General features: G+C 42.8%; 3 protein-coding genes across 6 annotated transcripts; 2 read left to right on the top strand and 1 right to left on the bottom strand.

Moving 5' to 3' along the window:
* Window positions 1-118: 118 nt before the first annotated feature.
* Tmem251 (transmembrane protein 251) lies at window positions 119-1507 on the top strand. 4 transcript variants are annotated; one of them, XM_042692573.1, is made up of 2 exons: window positions 119-166; window positions 970-1507. In XM_042692573.1, exon 2 carries the CDS (start codon window positions 986-988, stop codon window positions 1379-1381), a length of 396 nt encoding a protein of 131 aa, XP_042548507.1. In that variant the 5' UTR covers window positions 119-166; window positions 970-985; the 3' UTR covers window positions 1382-1507. The 4 variants fall into 4 exon arrangements, with proteins under 4 accessions (XP_042548507.1, XP_042548508.1, XP_042548505.1 ...); XM_042692574.1 differs by having other exon boundaries at window positions 145-166; window positions 976-1507; XM_042692571.1 differs by lacking the exon at window positions 119-166 and adding an exon at window positions 173-580 and having other exon boundaries at window positions 976-1507.
* Window positions 1508-8512: 7005 nt separating this feature from the next.
* On the bottom strand, window positions 8513-10530 carry Gon7 (GON7 subunit of KEOPS complex). The gene is made up of 2 exons (XM_042692565.1): window positions 10264-10530; window positions 8513-9051 (listed from the first exon to the last, which is right to left on the bottom strand). Exons 1-2 carry the CDS (start codon window positions 10469-10471, stop codon window positions 8957-8959), a joined length of 303 nt encoding a protein of 100 aa, XP_042548499.1. The 5' UTR covers window positions 10472-10530; the 3' UTR covers window positions 8513-8956.
* Window positions 10531-10664: 134 nt separating this feature from the next.
* On the top strand, window positions 10665-25200 carry Ubr7 (ubiquitin protein ligase E3 component n-recognin 7). Its single transcript, XM_042692564.1, has 11 exons — window positions 10665-10873; window positions 12248-12381; window positions 13089-13149; window positions 13931-14026; window positions 16711-16764; window positions 17065-17170; window positions 18449-18657; window positions 19069-19218; window positions 19618-19780; window positions 21138-21199; window positions 23104-25200. Exons 1-11 carry the CDS (start codon window positions 10724-10726, stop codon window positions 23194-23196), a joined length of 1278 nt encoding a protein of 425 aa, XP_042548498.1. The 5' UTR covers window positions 10665-10723; the 3' UTR covers window positions 23197-25200.
* Window positions 25201-26313: the final 1113 nt, after the last annotated feature.

Here is a 26313-nt window from a genome sequence, read left to right as displayed (position 1 = left end):
CGGGACCCCGAGTTACAGGTGTTTCCGACGCGCCCGCGCGGGCGGCGCCCCTGACGTCACGAGGGGCGGACCCTGGGTGCGGAGCACGCGCTTCCGGCTCGAGCCGGAAGTCCCGACTGCGGCGGCATCCGGGACGGCGAGCGGGCGGGCCACTCGGGGCAGGAAGGTGAGACCCGGGACCTGCTCGTCTTAGCAGGCGGTCTTGGCCGGCAGCCCTCGTGGGCGCTGCGCTCGCGACGTTGCAGGGTGGCGAGGTTCCGCTCAGGCGCCACCTGCGTAGGTCTGATCGCGGCAGGGGGCGGGGCCGGCGAGGCCCCAGTGACCCGGTGCTTCCCGCCGGGCCGAGGGAGCCAGCCTGGGGCTCCGAGCAGGGCCGGCCGCCTCGTGACCGCCGCAGTCACGCCGTCCTTAATCACCACTGGCCTGCGCGCCAGGCTGGCCACGCTCGCCCTCCCCCAAGCCAGGCGGCCCAGGGGATTTTTGTGGTGGCTTGTTCTGAAATGCCAAAGCCACCCGATTATTCAGAACTGAGTGACTCTTTAACGCTTGCCGTGGGAACAGGAAGATTTTCGGGACCACTGTAAGTGCCTCAGAGTTGCTGTCTTAACTTGGGGGCTCCGATATTGGATTAGCATGTAGAACCCACTGCTCCGGTCAGTAGCAAAGCTGTTAAACTAGATGGCATTTCAACCAAGAAGTGGAATGTCCCCCAGGAAACTAGTGTAATTCTGATTTCTGAGGGGACGGTGTACTGTAAGGTTTAAGCAGAACTTAAGATATACTGAAAGCAGTGCCTACTTGCTCCTAGCTATTACATAAAACCATTTGTAAGCTGTTCGCACTTAATACAAGTTTGTCTTAAATGTGGTAGTGGCTATTTCACATATATACTATAGGCTATAAAGCAAGTGCATTACAATAGTTGCCACGGCGGCACTACTAAACCTCAACTGGATTTTTTCTTTTAAGTCACAGAGCATGGAGAATGATGAATTTCCGTCAGCGGATGGGATGGATTGGAGTCGGACTCTATCTGCTAGCAAGTGCAGCAGCATTTTACTATGTTTTCGAAATCAATGAGACTTATAACAGACTGGCTTTGGAACACATTCAACAGCACCCAGAGGAGCCCCGGGAAGGAACTACATGGACACATTCCTTGAAAGCTCGGTTACTTTCCCTGCCTTTTTGGTTGTGGACAGTTATTTTTCTCATACCTTACTTACAGATGTTTTTGTTTCTTTATTCTTGTACAAGAGCTGATCCCAAAACTGTGGGCTACTGTATCATCCCCATATGTTTGGCAGTTATTTGCAATCGCCATCAGGCATTTGTCAAGGCTTCTAATCAGATCAGCAGACTCCACCTGATTGACACATGAACTCTGTCCGTTTTTCTCTATGATTACAAAACTGCCAGTACTTTATGGAGTCTGATCACAAGACTGCAGTTTCTCCACAGATCTCAGGAAGTTGTGGTAGGGTAGAGGTTTTTTAAATGTGACATGGAATTTATCTTTTTGTCGGTCGTGGGGCTTGAACTCTGGGCCTGGGCACTGTCCCTGCGCTCTTCAGTTCAAAGTAAGCTCTCTACCACTTGAGCCACAGCACCACTTGTGGAATTATATCTGAATAATGACTTTTTAGGTAAAGCCTGACCTGACATAACATACAAAATCATGTCAGTGACTTCAGATTTTGGAAGTAATATTGTCTTTGTTATTTTCAGTCCTTAGAAACTTGAATAAGTATCTGAACTCATGTTTCTGCTCTACTGTACAACATAGTGGTGATTCATAAATTTTTCCTTTGGGGGAAAAAATGAATATGAACATTCCCATTGTGTTGTGTTAAAAGGTCCAACCATGGTCATAAAATTTATACAATTACTTTGCTTTAAAATTCTTCATATCATACTAAAACATCATTATTTTGTAGCTAAGCCAAATGTTTATGCTTGCTTGCTTTCATCTTGTGAAGAGCTAGTATAAGTTACTGAGGTGTTTTTCTTTCATTCTTTCTTGATATTAGGTACTAAACCACACACACTGTACAGCAGAACTAAACCCCAGTCATGATAGTTGTCTTGACAAGAATTTGCTCTGGATAATGGCTACCTAAATCATTATTGCTATTTTAAAGAATTATTTGGGAATAGACTAACATTTAAAAATCAAAAAATAAAATCTAGAAGTAACTTGTACATCAAAGATGGGGAGATAATATGGTCAAAGGAAAATATCTCAGGTAATTTAGGCTAGTACTTATAAGAACATGATACCTTTCCAATGCTACCATTTCATCATCCCTCATTCTTTATGGCCCAAGGTTAGGTACTTCCATGAAGATGTGATCCTTGTACCTCCTTTGCACTTCTGTGTGGTACCAATATAAATAGGAAAATTACTAGATTCTTTTCTGGATGAGGTAAACAGTTTCTGGATGTGTTGTTTTTTAAACTGGTACTGAAGGCTTGAGCCTAACTTTTCAAGTTTTTGCTCAGATTTTATTTCAGCTGGCACTCTACCACTTAAGCCATACCTCCATTTCCAGCTTTTTGGCAGTTAATTGGAGAAGTGTTTCTTGGCTCAGTCTGCCCAAAATGAGCCTTGATTCTCACATCTTAGCATCCTGAGTAGCTAGGATTACAGGCATGAGCCACCAATGCCTGGCTATTCAGTTATGTTAATACATGAAAACATTTTACTGTTTCACTAATAATGACACTGTTCTATCGTGACAGCATTATGTTTATCATAATTTGATAGGCCTTGTCTTAAGAGAGCCAATAGGGGGGCTGGGAAGGTGGCTCAGTAGAATGCTTGCCTTGCATGCATGAGGTCCTGGGTTCAATTCCTCAGCACCACATAAGCAGAAAAAGCCGGGAATGGTGCTGTGGCTCAAGTGGTAAAGTACTAACCTTGAGCTGAAGAGCTGAGGGACAGTGCCCAGACCCAGAGTTCAGGCCCACAACTGGCAAAAAAAAAAAAGAGAGCCAATAGGTAAATATGTGTGATCATTTTATAAAATCTTTAATATTTAAAATCTCATATACTTTTGGACCATGATTGGGAGTCATCATTCATTAGTGTTTTTGTTTTGGTCTACAGCAATATGAACAGGAATTAAATTGGCTGTACACATTAGAACTATCAAGGAAAAAAAAAATCACTTGCCAATGTCCACACACGAAAACCTGCTTGATTATCAATCCAGTGGCCAGGAATACTTTAATGTTATTCTTCTCAAGTCCTCCTGAATTTTCCTCAGAATACAAATGAAGTTTTTAACATGACATACCTTTAATTTTCTACTGTTTGTGCTGTAGACTATTTTAGTCGAACTGGTCATCTTGATGATTTTTTTGTGTGTGTGTGCTGGTCTTGGGGCTTGAAGTCAGGGCCTAGACTCTGTCCCTGAGCTTTCTTGCTCAAGACTAACACTCTACCGCTAGAGCCACAGCTGTACTTGCAGCTTTTTTGGTAGTTAATTGGAGATCAGAGTCTCCTGGACTTTCATGGGAATCACAATCCTTAGATCTCAGCCTCTTTTTTTTTTTTTTTTGGTCCAGTTGTGGGGCCTGACTTCTGGACCTGGGCACTGTCCCTCAGCTCTTCAGCTCCAGGCTAGCACTCTACCACTTGAGCCACAGCGCCACTTCCGGCTTTTTTTTTTTCTGCTTATGTGGTGCTGAAGAATCGAACCCAGGGCCTCATGCATGCAAGGCAGGCACTCTACCACTGAGCCACCTTCCCAGCCCAGATCTCAGCCTCTTAAGTATCTTGGATTATAGGCCTGAGCCACTGATGTCCAGCTTATCTTGATGATTCCTGAACTTGGTAGAACACCCTGACTCAGAGCCTCTGCACTATGTGTGTTTAGCCTGATGCTAGGACCTGTCTTGTTGCACTACCTTCTTCAAATGTGTGCTCAAACTACCCTATTTAAAAGGAAGAATCCTTCTTCCCTGTTTAACTTTTCTCCATAGGACCTGATGTCATATGCTACATATTGTGTCAGATCTTAAATCCACAAAGCCTGGGGTTCTGTTGTTTACTGATGTAGGTCCCTAGGTCCCACATCTATAACTGTGCCAGGAACACAGTAGGTACCCAGTATGTAATTACTGATGTACACTTCTCTCTCTCTTTTTTTAAAAACATTTTTGTCTTTTGCTTTATATACTTTTCTTGCTAGACCGCAAAACAGTATAGTTCATTCTTGAGAAGTTAGTATTTGCTACTAAGTGCATAACATAATCTATCATTTGTTTAGTTGTCAGTTATTAAACTAGTTATTAACCTCTTTCAAATTCCAGAATGTAGTGATATATTTTCTTCAAGAAAAATGGCTCTTTATTAATAGTCTTTGTGACACTGGTCACAATGTGACAAATAGGAATTTTCCTACAGATGCTGAGGAAAAAAAACATACTCATATAACAAGGTTTTAAAACATTCCTAAGGCCCTAAAGAAAATTCTGTTTCAATCATGAAGAATTTCTAAACCATCAAAATGCCAAATATAAACCACTCTTTTCCAACTATAGCATATAATTTCAATCCTGAGCACTGAAACCAATACTGAGAGCCTATAAAAACACTCAAACTACTTCTATTCCCACCAGAATTTTGAAAGTACACTTCTACGTAAAACTATATCGCCATGGCCTATCAATGTCTTAATACAAGCTGCTACTTTTGTGGGGCTTGAACTCGGCCTGAGTGCTGTTCCCTGAGCTCTTCAGCTCAAGGTGAGCACTCACCACTTGAGCCACAGCGACACTTCCGGTTTTCTGGTGGTTTTATTGGAGATAACAAGACTCATGGGCTAGCTCTGAACCTCGATCCTCAGATCTCAGCCCCGAGTAGCTAGGATTACAGGCATGAGCCACCAGCGTCTGGCTAAGCTGCTACTTTTTAAAAGACTTAAAACATAAGCTCATTTCTAGCATACATCATTCCTTTAGTCATGTCTTTAAATAGAGCACTCTTGATCCTAAAGGCCACCTAAGAATTAACAATTACAGCAACAATGTGAAATTTATTTTATACTTGGAAAGTAATGCATGTTTTTCAAGGACAAGGCTAAGTACGTCAATTTTATGAACACCAACACCTCCCCTCTTCGTTTTTCACTCTGCTCAAATGCTTATGGAAGTTGCATTCTACTTCCTCTTCTGATAAAGTAGTTGGATTTGAAATATAGATTTCTGTGTGTGAAGATAATATGGTTTGAACTCAAGGCCTGAATATTGTCTTAGCTTTTTTTGCTCAAGGCTAGTGCTCTTCTACTTGACCCATAGCTCCACTTCCAGTTTTTTGATAATTAGAGATAACAGTCTCCAGGACCTTTTGTCCAAGCTAGGTTCAAACTGTGAACCTCAAATCTGAGCTTCCTGAATAGCTAGGATTACAGTGTGAGCCACGAGTGTCTGGCCTATTTGTTTTTTTTTTTTTTTGGTCGGTCATGGGGCTTGAACTCTGGGCCTAAGCGCTGTCCCTCAGCTATTCAGCTCAAGGCGAGCGCTCTACCACTTGAGCTACAGCGCCACTTCCGGTTTTTTCTGGTGGTTTATTGGAGATAAGAGTCTCACGGTCTCTCCTGCCCGGGCTGGCTTTGAACCTTGATCCTCAGATCTCAGCCTCCTGAGTAGCTAGGATTACAGGCGTGAGCCACCAGCGCCTGGCTGGCCTATTTGTTTTTGAAGTCTAAATTCACTTTATTTTTTGCCCTGAATTACTTATATGACAGGGTATTAATTCTCATTTGCCCTTATTAAATTTAAAGCATGACTTTTTAAAATTAAAAGTTGTTTGTGTTGGAGGAGGATAGACTTTGAAGCCAGCAAGGGTTTCAAAACAAGGCCTTGTCTTTAAAAAAAAAAATTACTTGAAAGTTTCAAAATAACTTTTTACCTATTTGTGCAAAAAAAATTTTTTTTTAAGTGCAACTAGAACCAAAGGCCATATAATGAGAAGCTCCCCTCTCTCCTGATCCTACTTCCTTTTTCCCAGGACAGCGTGACTATCCTTTCAGACTACACAACATCTAGCATACACTTTCCAGTCATAGCATTCTACCCAATTCTCTATCGCTCTAGTTTTCATTTAATGTACAGTGATCCCTGTATAGCACACTGGGCTATATCTTTTTGTCTTAATAGCTACACAATATTCCATTATTTTTATTTACTAGTGTTCTGCTAATGGATATATTAAGAATAACATTGCAATAACTAGTTTTATAAACAGCTCTTTGGGCATGTGTTATCTGTAGGAGAAATCCTGGTAAAACTGTTGAATCAAACTCATGTACATTAGCCGATTGCTGGTGTCTCATTTCTATGATAGTTTTCAACTTTAGTTCTCAATTACCAAGTACAAAAAGTTCAAATAGGAGTTGCGTTTTCTTACAAAACAGCAGTCAAAAGTTAAAGAACCAAGGCTAGGAAGGTGGCTCAGTGGTAGAGTGCTTGCCTTGCATGCATGAGGCCCTGGGTTCGATTCCTCAGCACCACATACACAGAAAAAGCTGGAAGTGATGCTGTGGCTCAAGTGGTAGAGCACTAGCCTTGAGCTGAAGAGCTGAGGCCCAGAGTTCAAGCCCCATGACCGACAAATAAACAAAAATTAAAGAACCAAGTGCTTGTGGCTCATACTTGTAATTCTAGCTACTCAGGAGGCTGAGATCTGAGGTTCACAGTTCAAAGCCAGCCTGCACAGGGAAAGTCCTGTCCTTGAGACTCTTTATCTCCAATTAACCAGCCCCAAACCAGAAGTGGAACCATGGCTTAAGTAGCAGAGTTGACAGCCTTGAGTGAAAAAACAAAGGGATAGCACCCATGCCTTCAGTTCAAGCCCCCAAAACTGCACCAAAAAGGTTGAATTGGAGGTGTGGCTCAAGTGGTAGAGCACCAACCATCAAGTAAGAATGTAAGTCCCTGAGTTCAAATCCCAATACATATATGTATGTATGTGCATGCACAGACACACAAAAATAAATGAAAAGATGCCCTAGACCAGGCCCCAGGACCAGCAAAAAAATAAAAATAAACGTGCCTTGGTACAACAGGCAAACACAATAGAAACATACGTTTCAGCCACTAAGTGTTTTGAAAAGGATTCAACAGTTCTTGTTTGTTTTTACCTTTTTTTTTTTTGTCGGTCATGGGGCTTGAACTCTGGGCCTGGGCGCTGTCCCTAGCTCTACCACTTGCGCCACAGCACCACTTCCACCACTTCCAGCTTTTGCTGTTTAGATGGTGCTGAGGAATCGAACCCAGGGCCTCAAGCACTCTACCACTAAGCCACCTTCCCAGCCCTTATTTTTTGAGATAGGATCTCCTTATATAGACAGGTTAAACTCAAGATCCTTCTGCTTCAACCTACCAGTTGCTGAGATTACAGTAGTGTACCACCACCAGTATCCATTTTATTTTTATTTTTTGGTTCATGCTTGGTGCTGTACCACTTACTTAATCCACAGCTCTAGTTCTAGTATTTGTTTTTGTTCTGGTACTGGCTTGAACTCAGGGCTTTTCACATTCTCTCTTAGCCTTTTTGCTCAAGGCTGGTGCTCTGCAACTTGAGCCACAACTCCACTTCTGGCTGGTTAGTTGGAGATCAGTCTTAGATTTGTCTGCCCATAGTCCTAGTATTTCTGTTCACTCATTTTCCTTCTACTTACAAAGAATTAATATTTTGATGCCTAGTATAAAAAATTTCTCCCACTTGCTCTCACCAGTTTTTCCAAAATAATATTACTCATGAACCATGACACGTACTTTGGTACTAGGCCTTAAACTCAGGGCCTCTCATGGCTGGCACTCTACACTTGTGCCAATCCCCTACTTCAGCCTTTTGCTGGTTAACTGAAGAGTCTCTTAGACTTGTCTACCCTGAATCACTTCAAAACACCATCCTCTCAGCCTCCTGAGTAGGGAGGATTATGGTATGAGCCAATAGTGTGCCTAGCTTACTCTGCTATTATTATTGTTATTATTATTGTCAGTTATGTGGCTTGAACTTAGGACCTTAGCATTGTTGTCCCTGAGCTCTTTTGCTCAAGGCGAGTGCTGCTCTACTACTTTGAGCCATAGCTCTACTTCCAATGTTCTGGTGGTTAACTGGAGATAAGTCTCATGGACATCCCTGCCCAGGCTGACTTTGAACCATGATCCTCAGATTTCAGCCTCCTGAATAGTTAGGATTACAGATTTGAATTGCCAAAGCCTGGCTTTTTTTTTTTTTTTTTTTTTGGTCAGTCATGGTGCTTGAACTCAGGGCTTAGGCTGTCTCTGAGCTCTTTTGCTTAAGGCTAGTTCTCTACCAACCTTGAGGCACGGCTCCACTTCCAGTTTGGGGGTGGTTAATTGGAGATAAGACTTTCCTGCCTGGACTGGCTTTGAACTACAATCCTCAGATCTCAGCCTCCTGAGTAGCTAAGATTATAGGCATGAGCCACTGGCACCCAGCTGGACGTGTACTTTTTATAACAGAAGTTAAAAGGTATAGATATCACACACTTTAATATAGTATTAAAAAAAATAACACAATGATAAACATTCAGTAGCCAATTTGGAAGATTTCATACATCATGAAGTATTGTTATTTCTACAGCCTGAAATTTCTCACTCAAGACAACAGACTGCAGTCCCAAACATTTATCTTCCTCTGGTAAAAAACAAAATTTTTCCTCTGATAAACTTGTTCCAAGAGAGCAAAATAAATGTTTTCCCAAACTACAGTGCAAAGCTCCCTTAAATATCAGTGTGAATAGGATGTAAGATGTAGTAGTAGTCTTTTTTTTTTGAGGCAATGTCTTGCTACATAGCTCAGGATGGCCTTGAATTTTCAATCTTCCTGCCTTAGCCTCCTGAATAGCTGAGAATACAGGCAATGCATTCTACTTGGCCCAGCTCAATAGAAGTCTTTTGAATTTCATAAATGCTATTACTAAGATGGTGGTTTGGGTCGTTTTGCAGATGGTCCGTCTGAGTTACTTCTCTTATCAATGTTATTTTCATCTTCTGCATCATCTTCATCATCACCTTTTAAAATAAATATTTGTTGTATGACATGTTCAGTGAATGAAAGAAATATTGACAGCTAAAATGGTTGATATGAGACCATTTAACTTTCAGGATTAATAAAACTATTCTCATTTAAAAAGATTATATTATTTAATCCTAGCTATTCAGGAGGCTGAGAACTTAGGATCAGAGTTTGAAGCCAGCCTGGGCAGGAAAGTCCTTGTGTATTTTCTCCAAATAACCACAAAAAGCCAGAACTGGAGCTGTGACTCAAGTGGTAGAGCACTAGCCTTGAGCACAAGAGCTCAGGTGCTTAGGTCCAGAGTTTAAGCTCTGGGACACACAGTACCTAGTTCTGATTTAAGACAAAATAAATAAAATTAATGGAGTTTTATCATTCCATTAATGGTTCCACCTTCAAACTGCATTTACAAAACTGGGACAAGGCATTATATTCGAAGTACATTACGTAAAAGAAGTACCAAACCTGAGGGTATGAATGGAATTGGGAAAGATGAGGAGGAGAGGAGAGAACAATCGAAAGGGGTGATACCGGTACATTTTACCCATAATCTGACAGGATGAGTGGAAACTTCTTTGCATAACTACTTAAAACAACAAAAATAAGTAAAAGAAAAACACAGGAAGGGAGCCTCTGGGTTAAGACTGAAGTCTGTCCCAATCTGCAGAAGCTGTCCCTCCCTACTAGGCTGCACTCTTTCTTACACCTGACAAAACTATTTTCCTTTACCAACACCCAGCTAAAAAGCCATGCTCTCTCTAGACTGGCCTTCCTCGACCATCTCTGCCACAGTGAAAGAACCCCTCATAGATTTGATTTTCCTTCTTTAACGATTGGACCTGCCCATCACACCTCGTGGTGTGAGGACACTGAGTACAATCCATCTCACTTTTTCTCCAGCCCAATGCTTGGCACAGAGTAGTAGGCGTTGAATGCATTTTTGTTTTGCTTTGCTCTTTTCCTCCCAATATAAATCCTCAGGAAGAAATAGCTCGCTCAGAAAAGAGCACAGCAGGGCCTATCATTTTTAGGTGAAATTCTTACTCCAGGCTCACTTTCGGTCAATCCGTCGGTTATATCGCGGGCTCAATCTTACCCCAGGCTCCCTTTCGGTCAGTTAACCGGTCATTTCACGGGCTCCCCAGCCGAAGGCCCCAGGGCGCCGCGCCCCGCCCCGCCGCACCCTCCGGGGGCTTCGGCAGCCTCACCGTCCAACGCGTCGTCTGGGGTCGCCGCCACCCGGCCCTGCGCTTCCTGCTGGACCAGGGAACCGAAGAACTCGACGACTAGCTCCTTCATCTGGGTTACGCCCGACAACAGACTCTGGAGAGGATCAGCGTCACCTGACGTCTGGCAGGTCACCCGTAGTCGCCGAGGCTCCCCGTCAGGCCCTACGTACTCCCCTACCAGCTCCATGGCGACCGCTTCGCTTTAAGAGCGCGCCACGGGAAAGCGCCACCGGAAGCGGAAATGAGCCCGCGGCCGGCGCAGGCGGGAGAAAGCGGAGAGATGACTTCCGTTTGTCGGATGTCGCTCCTCCCCCTTCCTTTGCGTTCCTTCTTTACGATTGGTTCCTGGCTCTGAGGCCCCGCCTTCTCCGCTACGCCCCTCGCGGCCGCTTTTCCCGCCTCCGCCGGAGTCGTGGTAGGGTGCGGGTGACAGTTCAGCATGGCCGGAGCGGAGAGCCCCGCTGGGCGTCCGTCGGAGCTGGAGCCCGTGGTGTCGTTGGTGGACGTGCTCGAGGAGGACGAGGAGCTGGAGAACGAGGCGTGCGCTGTCTTGGGCGGCAGCGACTCCGAGAGATGCTCCTACTCGCAGGTGGGCGCGCGGCCCGGGCCTCGTCTTCCCACCTAGCTCTCCCGGTTTCTGCCTGCCGTGGGCCTCCCGCCTGCGCCGCCCCAGGGACACCGCTGGTCGTAGGCTTCCCCAGCCCCCGCGCTGCTGCCTTTTCCGCGCCCCCTTCCTCCGCCTGTGTCCCGCAGGGGCCTCCCTCCTTCGTCCTGCGCCCAGCCGCTCGCGATTGTGCAGACCCTGGCCCTGAAGCTGCTGCCCTGCCCCTGCTCTCCGACTGGAGGGCCTCCTGGGTGGCCCGGCTGCGTTCCACGAAACCGTCGTCTCAAATCTAGACATGTTTGACCCTTCTTTTTTCCATCTTAAGAATGTTTAGGAGGAAATGAATCGGAGCGTGATGGTCAAAATAGAGTTTTGTAAGGGCCCTGGGATTGAAATTTTTCCCCTTGTGCTGTAAGCTCCTTGGCAATTCTGCAATTTAGTTTAACTGCACACTAGTGTCCCCCCAAAAAGCGAACAACACCAAGCGAGCACTGTGTCTCTTTGAACTGTGACATTCCGCACTCCTCCCCTCCCCGGAAATAGAGCGGAACCAGAACATCAGGTGGCTTTGGCCAGGAAGGGGAGGGCAGATAAGGATCTGTTTGGCCTTTGGGAGATGTTGTGTGCAAGTGTTGGGGGGGGGGGGGGGTGTAATGGAGTGGGAGTGACTCATCTTGTATTTCTAAGTACCGTAATGGAGACGGGCTGACTGGGTGAAACTAACAGGGAATGCAGATTGGTAGGAGAAAGCAAGTTACTTAGGCCTCTGGGTAGAGTGGAAGACGGGGAATGAGGGAAGAGACTTGAAGTCATTATGTGGTAGGGACAGAAAGAGACCAGAAAAGAGGAAAATTAAGAAAATGACAATTTATTTACAGGCGACACACAAATTAAAACTTACTATGGTGTGGGGATGGGTGCTGGGACTTGAACTCAGGGCTTCACATTCTTGCTTGATTTTCTTGCTCAAAGCTGGAGCTCTATCACTTGAGCCCAGTTTCACTTCCAGCCTTTTGCTGGTTAACGGAGATGAGAGTCTGCTGGAGCTGGCTTCAAACAGCTGTTCTCTGATCTCATCCTCTTGGGTAAACAGGTTTACAGGCTTGAGCCACCAATGCTTGGCAAACTTACTATCACTTGAAGAAAAAAAATTATATGAAAACAAGTATTAATATAGATACTAAACATCCAGCAGTGTTTGGGTACTATGTTGTATAAACTTTTAAAGTAGTCTTAAAGGTTATTACAGGAAGATCTTGATCAGAAAATCTGACTTTAATTTTTTCTCAGACCTTAGTAATGATATTGTTACTGTTTTTTCATTAATTTGTTTCCTTCTGCTTTGGGGCTGATTTTCAGGGCTCAGTAAAGAGACAAGCTTTATATGCCTGTAGTACTTGCACCCCAGAGGGAGAAGAACCAGCAGGAATTTGTCTGGCTTGTAGTTATGAATGCCATGGAAGTCATAAACTCTTTGAACTATACACAAAAAGGTAAATAGATTGTTGCTAGTGTTTACTAAATGTTTATATTCTTTCCCAACTTGACCTGTTTCTTATTTAGTACAATTGTATAATTGAAGGGATTTTCCTCCCCATAGGACCTTTTAAAACATAATTATGGTAAAAACTCAAATTACTCATTCTTTCTCTGCATTAGTTTAGTTGTGTGAGTAGTACAGATATTTGTCTTTATATTAATTTCCAGAATTGTAAATCTCTCATTGTCATGGGCTTGGGGAAATTCCAAATTAGATATAGAAGCAGCAATGGAAGGCACTCTAAATCTTAGAAATGAGGCAAAGGGAAGAGGCAATGATTTGAGTTTAGAGAACACTCAGCACATTGGTGGACCATGCTTATAATCCTAGCTACTCAGAAGTCTGAGATCTGAGGATAGCAGTTCAACACCAGCCTGGGCAGGAAAGTCCTTGAGACTCTTATCTTCAATTAACCACTGGAAAACCGGAAGTGGATTTATGGCTCAAAGTGGTAGAGTGTTAGCCTTGGGCAAAAGAGCTCAGGAATAGCTCCCAGAACCCAAGTTCAAGCCCCACAATTGACTTAAAAAACAACAACAACTAGCAAATGTAAGTCTGGAAACAGTATTCAAGTGGTAGAGCACCAGCCTAGCCAAGTAAGTGAGAGGCCCTCATTAAAAGAAAATTGACTCTCTTTAATTTTTTTTTTTTTTTTTTTAGAAATTTTCGTTGTGATTGTGGAAACAGCAAGTTTAAAAATCTGGAATGCAAATTATTTCCTGTAAGTAGCAATTAAACTACAAATACATTCAAAGAAGCTGAGAATGATATTATTGAAGTGGGTAAAAAACAGATGTTTTTCAAAAAGGATGTTCTTTTTCTTTGCAGATGAGTATTTCATTTTCACTCTTAGAGAAACTAGATAACCTATAGCATAGATTGTAATTAATAACAAAGGTTTGGGGAAAATACTCATGATTGGGGAAAAACCTCATGATTGCTAAAGTTGTCATGATTTCCCTTCATTTGAAGACTAGTTTTAGGTGATTTCTTTCACTTCTTCCCGCCCCCCTCCACCTTCCCCCACCCCCAATAACCTGAGAGTCTTTAGTAACAGCCATACATAAAGAAATGCCTTGACATTCCAACCAATGTAAGTTCTCATGGGTTGGGAAAAAAAGAAAAGAATATGTGCATATGTATAAATATGTATACAAAAGCACATGTATGTTGTATATATGTGTGTATGTATATACACAAATACATATACTTATATTTATTGTATGTATATGTTCATATATTATATGCTCAATTTCCCCCAATTGCTACAAAAATGATGCAGAAAAGAATACTTTTCCTGATTCTTGGGAAATGTATGTCTTTACTAGGAATGAAATTTTTTCCTTCAAACTCAAAAGTTAAAGACTAAACTGTGGGAAAAAAATTTTTTGTGTGGAAAATAGTTAATGCAAAGATTTATGACATGCATATATCTATTATATGATTTATGAAATCATACTCAAAATTAGACCTTGTTATATGATAAAATTATTATCTTTCAGGAGAAAGCAAAGGTAAATTCTGGTAATAAGTACAATGACAACTTCTTTGGACTGTATTGCATTTGCAAGAGACCTTATCCAGATCCTGAAGATGAGGTAAGAGATTTGGAGGTTAAAGTCTGACTATATCCACTCTAGCCTCTTCAGCCTCTTGTCATATATCTTAGAAATAACTCAGGATGTTGGAGTATCTTGTAGGAATAACAATACTAAGTCAAAAGGAACTCAGTAAGGAAAACTTTATCTTTGCAGAAGGGTGCACCATTGGCCCAAAATCTGGCAAGCAAGCACATGTAGCTCACAGCTACTCCCTTTGCTCACGTTGGCTGAGCTCAGGTTCACAGTCTGCAAAAGGATGTGGCTTAATTAACAAGGTGTAACTAAAATCAAGGAGCTTCTCACAGAAAGTCTTAATTAAAGTGCTCAGGAAAAGAATATAACTAAAATGTAAAAAGGTCCAAGTCACCTGATCAAAGCAGGAACCCATGCCGGGTGTCAGTGGCTCATGCCTATAATCCTGGCTACTCAGGAGGCTGAGATTTGAGGATTGCGGTTCAAAGCCATCCCGGGCAGGAAAAGCGGTGAAATCCTTTATCTCCAATAAACCACCAGAAAAACGGGAAGTGGCACTGTGGCTAAGTGGTAGAGTGCTAGCCTTGAGCTGCAGAGCTGAGGGACAGTACTCAGGCCCAGAGTTCAAGCCCTGTAAGGGACCAAAAAAAAAGCAGGAACCCTTCAGAAAATGTTTTTTATCAAGATTAACAGAAAGGAAACAAAGTATTTTAGGAGCTCTTCAGGAAGTATTTCATGATACTCAATGATTGTATATTTACTCTTATACATAACTGGCTTGGATCTATAACCAGTACAGATCCCAATTTTTCTCAATATAGAAATGAGATATTGGGGGCTGGGAAGGTGGCTCAGTGGTAGAGCGCTTGCCTTGCATGCCTGAGGCCCTGGGTTCGATTCCTCAGCACCACATAAGCAAAAAGAAAAAAGCCGGAAGTGGTGCTGTGGCTCAAGTGGTAGAGCGCTAGCCTTGAGCTGAAGAGCTGAGGGACAGCGCCCAGGCCCAGAGTTCAGGCCCCACGACCGGACCCAAAAAAAAAAAAAAAAAAAAAGAAATGAGATATTGGAAAGGACTTTTCCAAGACCAGAACTTTCTTTTCTCACTTTTCCCTGCCTGCTTCACCAATGAACATTTTCTGAGAAGGGACCTTCTACTTCTTGCCTTCCTGGAAGTAAAGAAATGTGTACATAACAATTTCAATGGCAAGTCTAGGCAAATTTTAGAGTTCTTTCTCATTCCTTCTTCTTCCTTCCCACGTGTATCCCAGGTAAATACAGTGTGTCTACAGTTACATAGCTGAGAATCCTCCTGCAACTGTATATGGGATGGATATCTACATGTAGAATTAATGTGTCAGAGAGCATTTGTATTTCAAATTGTGATCATGCCCACCAAAAGGATTCAACCACCAATATATGATACTATTTTTTACCTCCAATAGTCTTATCAACCCTATATATTAAAATTTTGCCATTCCAATAAATGAATAGTACCTTTTAAAGTTTTTGCTGGGGCTGGGAAGGTGGCTCAGTGGCAGAGCACTTGCCTTGCATGCATGAGGCCCTGGGTTCGATTCCTCAGCACCACATAAGCAAAAAGAAAAAAGGCGGAAGTGGCGCTGTGGCTCAAGTGGTAAAGCGCTAGCCTTGAGCTGAAGAGCTGAGGGACAGTGCCCAGGCCCAGAGTTCAGGCCCCACAACCAACCCCCCCCCTCCAAAAAAAAAGAAAAACTGTATGCTTTTTGCCTGATTAAAGTACTATATGACTGATATGGCAAAACTTCTTGGCATAATTAATACATATTTTTGAAAATTAATGACAGGATAAGAATAACAAAACAGGGTTTTTGTTTTGTTTTGTTTTTTGTCAGTTATGGAGCTTAAACTCAGAGCCTAGATGCTGTCCTGAGCTCTCTTGCTCAAGGCTAGCGCTCTACCACTTGGGCCATAGTGCAACTTCTGGCTTTTTGGTGGCTAATTGGAGATAAGAGAGTCATGGACTTTCCTGCCCAGGTTGGCTTTGAACTGTGATCCTAGATCTCAGCCTCCTAGTAACTAGGATTATAGGCATGAGCCACCAGCACCTGGTTGAAACAAGTTCTCTTAGGTGAAGGTGAACAAAAAGTAAATGAGGACGGGTGTGGTAAAAATAGTTTATTTGCATATGTGAAAATAGAACAATGAAGTCTGTTGAAATTGTTTTAGAAGTGGGTAGGGGAGAGTGATAAAAGATGTCAGTTTGATCAGGATGTATATTAATGCATTATATGCATGTATGGAAATGTCACAATGGAAGCAACCCCTCCCCTTTATATAAACAACTAATGTGTGTTAGTTACATAAATCCTACAGGACATGGTGCCTCATGCCTGTTAACCTAGTTGCTCTGGAGCCTAAAATCTAATGATTATGGTTCAGCTATCTCCCTTCAAGAGACTGAACATTTATCTTTCATCTTGCTTGGTAGATGCTATGGTTCAAAGTTCCAAATGCCATAGTTTTATCACAATCAGATACTAACTAATGGATGTGAAAGATATGCTTGCAAACCTGTTCAAATAAACTTCTTTGTCCTTTTGACTGCTGTTAACATGGTTAGTCTTACCGTTGATAGCCAATTATTTAATATCTAGTTCTATTTTGTGTCACATTTACTTCCATGTCCCAACATTATCTGCATTCATTGACATGATCCTTTTCTGTGTTAGGTTCCTGATGAGATGATTCAATGTATAGTCTGTGAAGACTGGTTCCATGGAAGGGTAAGGAAACCATTTTCCCTTTAAAGTCTTATCTCCACAGAAAGACAGGCGCCTTTCCTTTTGAATTGTTTCATTTTACGTTACAATTACCCTTTTAAAAAATAAACTATTCTGGGAGAGAGAAGGGAAGACACTGTAAGAAGGGAAATGTACTCATTACCTGACTCATGTAATTGTAATCCTTCAATATATCACCTTTCTAATAACAATAAGGCAAATAATTTAAAAAATAAACTGTGATAGTAGTGTACTTTTACAATATTTAAAAACTGGGCATTTAGCTGCTTTCTGTATTTACAGCATCTTGGCGCCTTTCCCCCGGAGAGTGGGGATTTCCAGGAGATGGTATGCCAGGGTTGTATGAAACGTTGTTCTTTCTTGTGGGCCTACGCAGCACAGTTAGCAGGTAGGTGCTTCTGTGAAACTGGCATGACACAGAATTGTGCTTGGGAAGTTAATATGTTCAATCAAATGTGTTTAATAACTTTTTTTGGGGGGGCAGTACTGGGGTTTTGAACTTAGGGCCTCATACTTGCTAGGCAGGCCATTCTACTACTTGAAGCTAAGCCCTCAGCCCAGCTTGAACTATACATCCATTTCCTGCTTTTTGTTGGCTAATTGAAGATAAGAGTCTTTGCTTGGAACTGTGATTGCAGATCTCAGCCTCCTGAGTAGCTATAATTATAGGCGTAGCCACGGACACCAGGCCTAGAAACTTTTTTTTTTTTTTGAGAGGGGGTGGACAGGTGTTGGGGCTTGAACTTAGAGCCTGGCACTGTTGCTTTTTTTTTTTTCTTTCTCCCCTCAAGGTTAGCACTCTACCACTTGAGCTACAGTTCCACTTCTGGCTTTTTTGGTGATTAATTGGAGATAAGTGTCTAACAGACTTTCTTGCCTGGGACGACTTTGAACTATGATTCTCACTCAGATCTCAGACTCCTGAGTAGCTAGGTGATCTATGGAGGGGTTATAGTTACTAAGTCAGGTAAAGAGTACATTTCTTTTTCTTTTTTTTTCTTTTTGCTGGTCCTGGGTCTTGAACTCAGGGAATGGGCACTATCCCTGACCCTCTTTTTGCTCAAGGCTAGCTCTACCACTTGTGCCATAGCACCACTTACAGCTTTTTCTGAGTAGTTTATTGGAGATAAGAATCTCATGGCCTTTTCTGCTCTGGCTGGTTTCAAACTGCAATCCTCAGATCTCAGCCACTGAATAACTATGATTTTAGGTGTGAGCCACAGATGCCTGGCCCAATAGGGTTTTCTTAATTGGTTTCCCCTTCTCGCTTCATTTCCTTCCTCATCAACAGATGGCTTCATTTGCTATTAATTTGAAATACCATTACCCAATATTAGCTCCCTTATCATTTCTCCTTTTTCTTTCACAGTATTTACTTTCCCTCCCTTCTTGATTATCCTATCTCCTTTTAGCATATTTGGTACATTTGTTTCTCCTTTACATGAAGTGCTTAAGTGGAAATGAATATTAAAAGCAGTTTAATTTTTTGGATTAGGCAGACATAACCTAAAGAAATGTTGATATTTCCTAGCTCCTTCTCCCAGAGAACAAAGTGACTTCTCCTTTTCTAGATTATGAAATATTTAAAAATCGAAATAAATAATTTCTTTGTCCAATAGGTCTATGAGTGTTTGTGTGTTTGTGTTTGTATTCATTGAATTCACAGTAATGAAAATATCTCCTGAGGATGATGGGTTGGTGCTGAATGTTGACGGAATAGGTGATCAGGATGTTATCAAGCATGATAATGGTGGTCATCAAGATACTACCCTCAAAGATGATGCTCCAGAACATGGAAAGGATGCTGTCAAGGAAGTTAAAGCAGAGCAGAATAATGAGCCTTGTGCCAGCTCTAGTTCTGAATCTGATCCCCAGGTAATATATGAAGCACATGTTGAAAAAGAATGTAATTTAGATAACATTAATTCCATAAGCTCTATATCTTTGGATTTCACTGTAGTCTTTGCCTAAAGAAGTCCCTTCAAAACTGGGTACCACTGGTTCACACCTGTACTCCTAGCTATTTAGGAGGCTGAGATCTGAGGATCATGGTTCAGAGACAGCCTGGGCAGTAAAGTCTGTGAGACTCTTATCTCAAATTAACTCCCAGAAAACCAGAAGTAATGCTGTGTCTCAAAGTGGTAGAGCACTAGCCTTGAGCAAAGGAGCTCAGGGACAGCACCCAAGCCCTGACTTCAAGCCCAGGACCAATAACAACAAAAAGTTCCTTCATAAAGCTAAACTATGATAGTTTAAAAAGCCCTTCAAAGCTTCATTTTGTTGCAGACTGTGTTTAAGAATCAAAGCCTCAACACAGAATCACCATCTGGCTGCAGATTTCAGGAGCTCAAAGCTAAGCAGTGTGTAAAGAAAGACACTGCCACCTATTGGCCCCTGAACTGGCGCAGCAAGTTGTGCACCTGCCAAGGCTGTATGGTGAGTGTCACATTAAGTTTGATGTTTGTATGTGTTGTTCATTAAAAAGTGTCTATATGAAATGATTAGAGGAGTTCAGGGACTTTCCAGTTTTTCTACTAAGCAGATTTATGTAGAAGAAAATGAGAATCGTGCAGTGCTTTTTATCATCTTAACTTTAGTCTAGCCCAAACAGTGATTTTTAAAGATCTCATAAACCTTATAACATCCACTGAGAAGTTGGGAGATAGCTAAAAAAACATTTGCGCAAGGAATATTAAGTTTTCCAAGCCATTTTGTGTTTAGAGGCTCGAATTTTTTCTAGGTGTTAACAATAAATAATTTTTAGTAATTAGTTGACTTTTTGAAAATGATGTACAGTTCTAATGGGGAAACCAACTTTTTTTTTTTTTTTTTTAGAAAATGTATGGAGACCTAGATGTCCTCTTCCTGACAGATGAATATGACACAGTTTTGGCTTATGAAAACAAAGGCAAGATTGACCAGGCCACCGAGAGAAGGGACCCATTGATGGACACTCTCAATAGCATGAACCGAGTCCAGCAAGTGGAGCTCATTTGTGGTGAATACTGTTTGTGTGTGAAAATTCACAAAGTTTATGAAGTCTCCTTCACTGTGTCAAAAAATTGTATAAAGAAAGTAGTAGGGGCTGGGAAGGTGGCTCAGTGGTAGAGCGCTTGCCTTGCATGCATGAGGCCCTGGGTTTGATTCCTCTGCACCACATAAGCAAAAAGAAAAAAGCTGGAAGTGGCGCTGTGACTGAAGTGGTAGAGCGCTAGCCTTGAGCTGAAGAGCTGAGGGACAGCGCCCAGGCCCAGAGTTCAGGCCCCACGACCGGACCCCCCCCCCCCCCCCAAAAAAAAAAACAAGCAAAAAAGAAAATAGTAAACTCTATTTCTACTTTTACATGGAGTGACGTTTGAATTACGTAGTAAGCCTTAACTGCTGTTGGTTGATTTAAATATGGTTGTGTATTCAACAGCTGTGGACTCAGTTTCATTCTAGAATAATTATATATTTGAGAAACCACAACAAGTACTATTTTGATTAAGGGTACATGTTTGAATGATTTTTTTGCATCTCTCAGTATAATTTTCTTGAGCCTTCTATGTCATCTTCTCTGAGGAAATAGCAACTTTGTAACAGTTCGTAAGGTGGTTCACTAGAAGGGAACGTTGGCCACGCTCTGGGATGCCCAGGTTCCATCAGCCTTCTACTGCTGCCACTTCGTGGGTGCCACCTTGGTGTCCCTTTTATGCAATTGGTGGAATTGTTTCTGGCCTTTTATTTATTTTAACTCTGATTGATTCCTTTTGTCTTTATTAGATGAAAAGATTTTATATAGTGGTGGCTGTGTATGAGAGATGCTTTGTATTTACAATAGTTTGCTAATGAGAGCATAAGTTTTACACTTAATCTGTGATGATTACTGTAAATACTTCAATTCCAGAAAAATAGTAAACCTTTAAAAAAATTCTTAGCTCATCTTTAAGGATATTTCTGCATTTTGTGTGTTTATTTTTTTGTTTTGTTGTTCTTGTTAAAAAGAGTCTCAGCAGGGGCTGGGAAGGTGGCTCAGTGGTAGAGCGCTTGCCTTGCATGCATGAGGCCCTGGGTTCAGTTCCTCAGCACCACATAAATAAAAAAAGCCGGAAGTAGTGCTGTGGCTCAAGTGGTAGAGCGCTAGCCTTGAGCTGAAGAGCTCAGGGACGGCACCCAGGCCCAGAGTTCAGGCCCCACGACCGGCCAAAAAAAAAGTCTCAGCAAAATGAAGGAAGCCCAGAGGTTTTGGGAGGCATTGGGACCAAATGCAGGTTTGACTTTTATCTATTAAACATTCAGCTGTCAATGGCAAATAAGTGGTTTTTGAAAGCACATGGGTTAACTATACTTCAAGTACTTTTGTGGTTTTGATTTAGAATATAATGACTTGAAGACCGAACTTAAAGACTATCTGAAGAGATTTGCTGATGAAGGCACGGTATGTTGAGTAAAAGAATTTTAATCATAGCCCTGTAAGTTTTTAATTTTTATTTGTTAAAAGATTTTTTTTGGCTGGGCGCCCGGTGGTTCACGCCTGTAATCCTAACTACTCGGATCTGAGGATCACAGTTCAAAGCCAGACCAGGCAGGAAAGTCCAGGAAAGTCCGTGAGACTCTTACCTCCAATGTACCACTCAGAAAACCAGAAGTGGCACTGTGGCTCAAGTGGTAGAGCATTAGCCTTGAGCTGAAGAGACAGCGCCCAGGCCCAGAGTTCAAACCCCACAACTGACCCAAAAAAAAAAAAAAAAAGATTTTTTTTGTTAGCATATATATTAGTTTTATAAGGCTGGTGTTTCATTTTAATATTTACATATATACATACAATGTACCCCAATCAAAATAACCTCCACTCCCCTGTAAGTTTTGAATACTATTTCCTTTGGTGATTAAAAAAAAATGATTGCAACTTAAAATGGAGTACTTGAAACTTTTATATTTGAGGAGTTGGAGACAAATTTGCTGTTTAGCTTCTGCAGTCCTTGAACTCTTAATCTTCCTGTCTCAGCTCTCAAATCCTAGGATTACAGTAAGCACCACCAAGCAGAGCTGAGTACTTGAAAGTTTAATGCAGAAACTATTTATAGGGCTATTGGCAGGCTAAGAGAGATCAGTAAAGGGGCAGTTCAACACCAACAGACATATTGGAGGTCCTTATCAGTCCCTGAAGGCCAGAAAGAATGGGGCGGGCGGGCAAGAGCACCACTCAGGTTTGGAGTAGCTGTAGCTGAGAAAGCCATCGGAAGGAATCAGGAACACCAACTCTGCTGATTTGGACTTAATGAAAACAAAGATGGAACAGTAGTGACTAGCAAGAAAAATTAAAATCAAATCCAATTTATACATACTAGGCATAAATTTCTGTGTGTATGCACACATAAACAGATACCACTGCCGAGGCTTGAACTCGGGGCTTGCACACTGTTCCTGAGCTACTTTTGCTCAAGGCTAACACTCTATCACTTGAGCAACAGTACCACTTCCAGCTCTTTCAGCTTATGTGGTACTTAGGAGTCGAATCCAAGGCTTCATGCATACTAGTCAAGCACCCTACCACTAAGCCACATTCTCAGATCAAGCACTTTACTTCTTAAGCCACAGCTCTTCATCTGGCTTTTTGGTGGTTAATTGGAGATAAGAATCTCATACACTTTTCTACAGTCTGGCTCCGAACCGCCATTCACCGATCTCAGCCTCCTGAGTAGTTAGGATTACAGGTGTGAGCCACCGGTGCCTGGCTTAACTTAAATATTTTTAATAGTTTACTAGTATCATAAATATGGCTCAATTAGTAGAGTGCCATCCTAGAGCAAAAAAGCTAAGTGAGGGCTGGGAAGGTGGCCCAGTGGTAGAGCACTTGCCTTGCATGCCTGAGGCCCTGGGTTTGATTCCTCAGAACCACATAAGCAAAAAGAAAAAAGCCAGAAGTGGCGCTATGGCTCAAGTGGTAGAGCGCTAGCCTTGAGCTGAAGAGCTGAGGGACAGCGCCCAGCCCAGAGTTCAGGCCCCATGACTGGACCCAAAAAAAAAAAAAAGCTAAGTGATAGCCCTAGTACTGGCTCATAGTTTTGAGCAGCAGAGCCACCGCCATTGGAGGTCCCTGTCAGCCCGCAGTCCTCATCCTCCCAGAGTGCTGTGCTGCCATGCTCTCATGTTCTGCAACTTGGTGCGGCCAGTGGATTTCTAATCTAGACACTAAGTGTCCACTTACAATAGGCTTATTCAGACCTGACCTCTCGTGATGGGGGAGCATCTTGTAATCTTAGGGCTTCCTATGAGTGTGCTGACCTATACTGTTGTTGTGTAATGTAGTTCTTTCCTAATTTTGCCTTTTGTCAACAGGTTGTTAAGAGAGAGGACATTCAGCAGTTCTTTGAGGAATTTCAGTCAAAAAAGAGAAGAAGAGTGGACGGGATGCAGTATTATTGCAGCTAAAATGGAATACAATGCTTTCACTCAGGCCAATGAAAACGCCGCTTTACTGTTCCAGGAACACATGAGGCCTGTTTCATACTCGGTTCCCTTCCTGTCCTCCAGCTGTGAGCTCTCTTCCTTCTTAACTACAGTAGCCACCAGTTGACGCTCATCTCACAGCCAGCATCCTTCATTATGACTCAACTAAACGCAACTCATTCCACAGACTTCAGCTCTCTCCTGTCCAGGATACCCAGGGTTTTCTGGTTTTAAGTTTTAAGAAGTTTGATTTGGTTTTGAGAAAGCAAATTGGTTCCTTTTCTAGTGATTTGTTTTTAAACTCCCAAAATGTGTGTCCTTTGTCACAGATCTGTCCCTTCTAGGACCTTGGTAGGCATTGCAGAAACCAGAAGCTCTAAGGGTCCCCCTCCCTCCATGATCGTGGTGCCTTGGGTTAGTGCTTCCTCAAGCCTGTTCTGCCTACTTCTCCCTCCCCTGCTTTCTGAGGTTTGTCATGGCTTAGAAGGGATCTTGGAACCTGCTTTCTCTGGGCCAGCCTCTAGAGTAGCCAGGACTGATGGTGTTCTGGCCTAAATGTTTGTCATAGGCAGGGAGACTAACAGAAACAGTGTTGAGGAAGCAGACCTTTGTTCTGAATTTTAATGATCAATTTCAAGTGAACTACTCATTCATGATTCTCCTGGCACTCGGATGTTAGCATTTCAGTACTGTATGCTCCCAGGGCTTCTTGGGGAGGGGAATTCTGCCAGTACACTACTCCCTTTCCTGCTGCCTAGAAAACGACCAGGCATTACCCCTGTGAAATCTTGGTCGTTTGCTAAGTCCTCTGGATTTCCTTATGTTATCAGGGATATTCATAACTTTATATTTAAAGTGGACCTCTTTTGATATTGCTTTGTTATAAAAATGTTATTAGAACCCAAGTAAGTTATTATTTCTCCTTGACCCTGTACCGAAGACAAAAGATACTGTTTGGCTTTCTTGCAGTGAGGGCAGTGGCTTCCCTGGTTTGGAGGAGACTGGCTAAGGGAGAGATTCCAGATGAGACCTTTAGCTACATTTCACACCCCATCCACAGCCACTTCTCTAATGACAGGGCTTTCAAAGGTCCTCCTGGGACATATAAAACTCTGCATTTGAGAGGAAGGCCTTTCAGTTGGTATGAAATCTCTTCGAAGCCCTCAGCCTGTGGAAAAGATTTTTTGGTACAAAAAGAACCCTAAGTTGCATTGTGTGGAGGAACAGGGTCTTTCCTGACAGTAGGTGACATACTTTGAGGAAAAGTTACTCGGGCTACGTGTGTGTGAATGTTCCTTTGCGTCCAGCAGTCAAGATGAGCAAGATGAACCATCAGGGCTCATGATATGGTACTGGTTATGGTTTTGGGTTTTGGGCATTCAGCCTCCTTGCAGATCCTTGGGAAGACTAGTGTGTGTGTAGCTCAAGGTCTTGTGGCTGCAGGAGGTGCCTGGGTGCCCTGAGTGGGCCTTGTGGAGAGGCTTGTGGAAAAGCTCGGGAACTTTTCCAAGTCTGAGGATTTGAGCTGCACTGTTAGTTTATCATTGTGTCCTGCAAGTTTGTATCTCCCAAATACCTGATTTAACTTCCAGAAGGTTCCTTTCTTGCGGTAACAGGTCAGGACCAAATCTTGGAGGCAGTGTGTTACTGTGCAGCACAGTTGTGCATGTCACCCAGTGTTTGGTGGCTTGTTTCACAAAAGGTACTGCTCTTCCACATTAACCGGAAAACTTTTTTTTTTTTTAAACCTGTTCACAACTAGTTTTCTTACTATTGGACTGTCTCTTCTACAGAGAGACTCTCTTTGGCCAACATATGGCAGTTGATACTAATGCATGTTTTATGCAAAACAAGGATGTGATACTAGTTGCTTTTAAGGAATTCTGGCATTCTATGTACTTTTTTTTTGGTAGCAACTGTTATTGGACTTAAATTACATACTTCAATCAGGTTTCTGTAAAATCTAAATAAAAACAATTCAAAATAGTTGCTTTTGATTGCTGTTAGTCATGTTTAGCTCTGCATAGCCTCCCTCTGCAGGGGGAAGGAGGATGGTGTCTTCCAGGAGCCAATCCCAAAGCTAAGAGGCTGAGAGTCACATCACTCTCATGTTAAAGAACACTTAGTCCAGTTGTTAATGATACGTGAATGGATTTGCTTAATATCTGTGTCTTCCTCAGTAAGACATCAATCCAGGGAGGTCAGAAACTGGCTTTGTTGATCATTATTACAGTGCTTGCTGCCTGCTGCCTGATTGGTGTAGACAGCTTTGTTACACCAACAGAGCTCATTCACCGGCCAACAACCTGCTGAGTACTGTACAGGGTTGAGCATACTTGACCAGAGTTTCATAGCTATAGGCAACAGGATCCAGGATGCCTCAGAAGTAGGCAGGGGCAGGCAGTGGAGTGGGGAATGAGGCCCAGAACCCAGGATGTCCCACTGGCAGTGGGCAGGGGCAGGCAGCACAGTGGGGAAAAGGGCCCAAGCTGGAAAGCTGCTCCACTGAGGAACAATGTGTCAGTGGGAATCTAGACCCCCTGGCTTCACGGCTTTCACAAGGACAGTGAAAAGGCTTCTTACAGGGCTGGGTATACTTGCTCACAGATCTTATGGGCCACGTTAGTCTCTGTGTCTTACTTCCTTATTTGCCAAATCAATGATATTCATGCCTCACTGGATAGTGAGTACCAAGGCCACATGAGCCTCTGTGACCGAGCTCACATTCTGCACACCTTCACCTAGCTCCCACCTGCATCCTTGTCTTTCAGCATGGGTCCAACCACAGCTTAGGCTGAAGGACCTGTCAGTGAGTGAAAGACGACCAAAAGGATCCCTGTGGAGGGCTGAAGGTCCCCTCATGACCTGTGAAGGCTTCTGACTTCCTGGAGCTGTGGTGTGAACCACATGGGATTAGAGACCCCATCAAAGCCCCTGGAAGCCAGACAGTGACTGGGAGTCCTGGCAGAACACTGGGCATCAGTGGCAGCCAAGGCTGTGACTGGGAAAGAGACTGGAAGGGGAAGGCCAGCTCTGGTGCAGGTTGAGGGAGGACAAGGAGGGGCCCCGGGCTAGCTGAAGGTGGTTGGCAGGCACCTG

Source organism: Dipodomys spectabilis, unplaced genomic scaffold (genome assembly GCF_019054845.1).
Source record: "Dipodomys spectabilis isolate Male_0828 unplaced genomic scaffold, ASM1905484v1 ptg000157l, whole genome shotgun sequence".
In the NCBI taxonomy this organism is placed as follows: Eukaryota; Metazoa; Chordata; class Mammalia; order Rodentia; family Heteromyidae; genus Dipodomys; species Dipodomys spectabilis.
The sequence above is the reverse complement of the archived record's forward strand: the minus strand, read 5'-3'. Positions and strand labels throughout refer to the sequence as shown.

What these genes read in the sequence shown, in the direction of transcription:
- Tmem251 (XM_042692570.1), top strand. Translation starts at nt 501, where the DNA reads ATGCCAAAGCCACCCGATTATTCAGAACTGAGTGACTCTTTAACGCTT. An exon ending in GGAAGATTTTCGGGACCACT is followed by an intron (nt 581 to 969) that starts GTAAGTGCCTCA and finishes TTTTCTTTTAAG; the next exon opens with TCACAGAGCATGGAGAATGA.
- Gon7 (XM_042692565.1), bottom strand. Translation starts at nt 10,471, where the DNA reads ATGGAGCTGGTAGGGGAGTACGTAGGGCCTGACGGGGAGCCTCGGCGA. An exon ending in CCCAGACGACGCGTTGGACG is followed by an intron (nt 9,052 to 10,263) that starts GTGAGGCTGCCG and finishes TTATTTTAAAAG; the next exon opens with GTGATGATGAAGATGATGCA.
- Ubr7 (XM_042692564.1), top strand. Translation starts at nt 10,724, where the DNA reads ATGGCCGGAGCGGAGAGCCCCGCTGGGCGTCCGTCGGAGCTGGAGCCC. An exon ending in AGAGATGCTCCTACTCGCAG is followed by an intron (nt 10,874 to 12,247) that starts GTGGGCGCGCGG and finishes GCTGATTTTCAG; the next exon opens with GGCTCAGTAAAGAGACAAGC. An exon ending in GCAAGTGGAGCTCATTTGTG is followed by an intron (nt 19,781 to 21,137) that starts GTGAATACTGTT and finishes GTTTTGATTTAG; the next exon opens with AATATAATGACTTGAAGACC.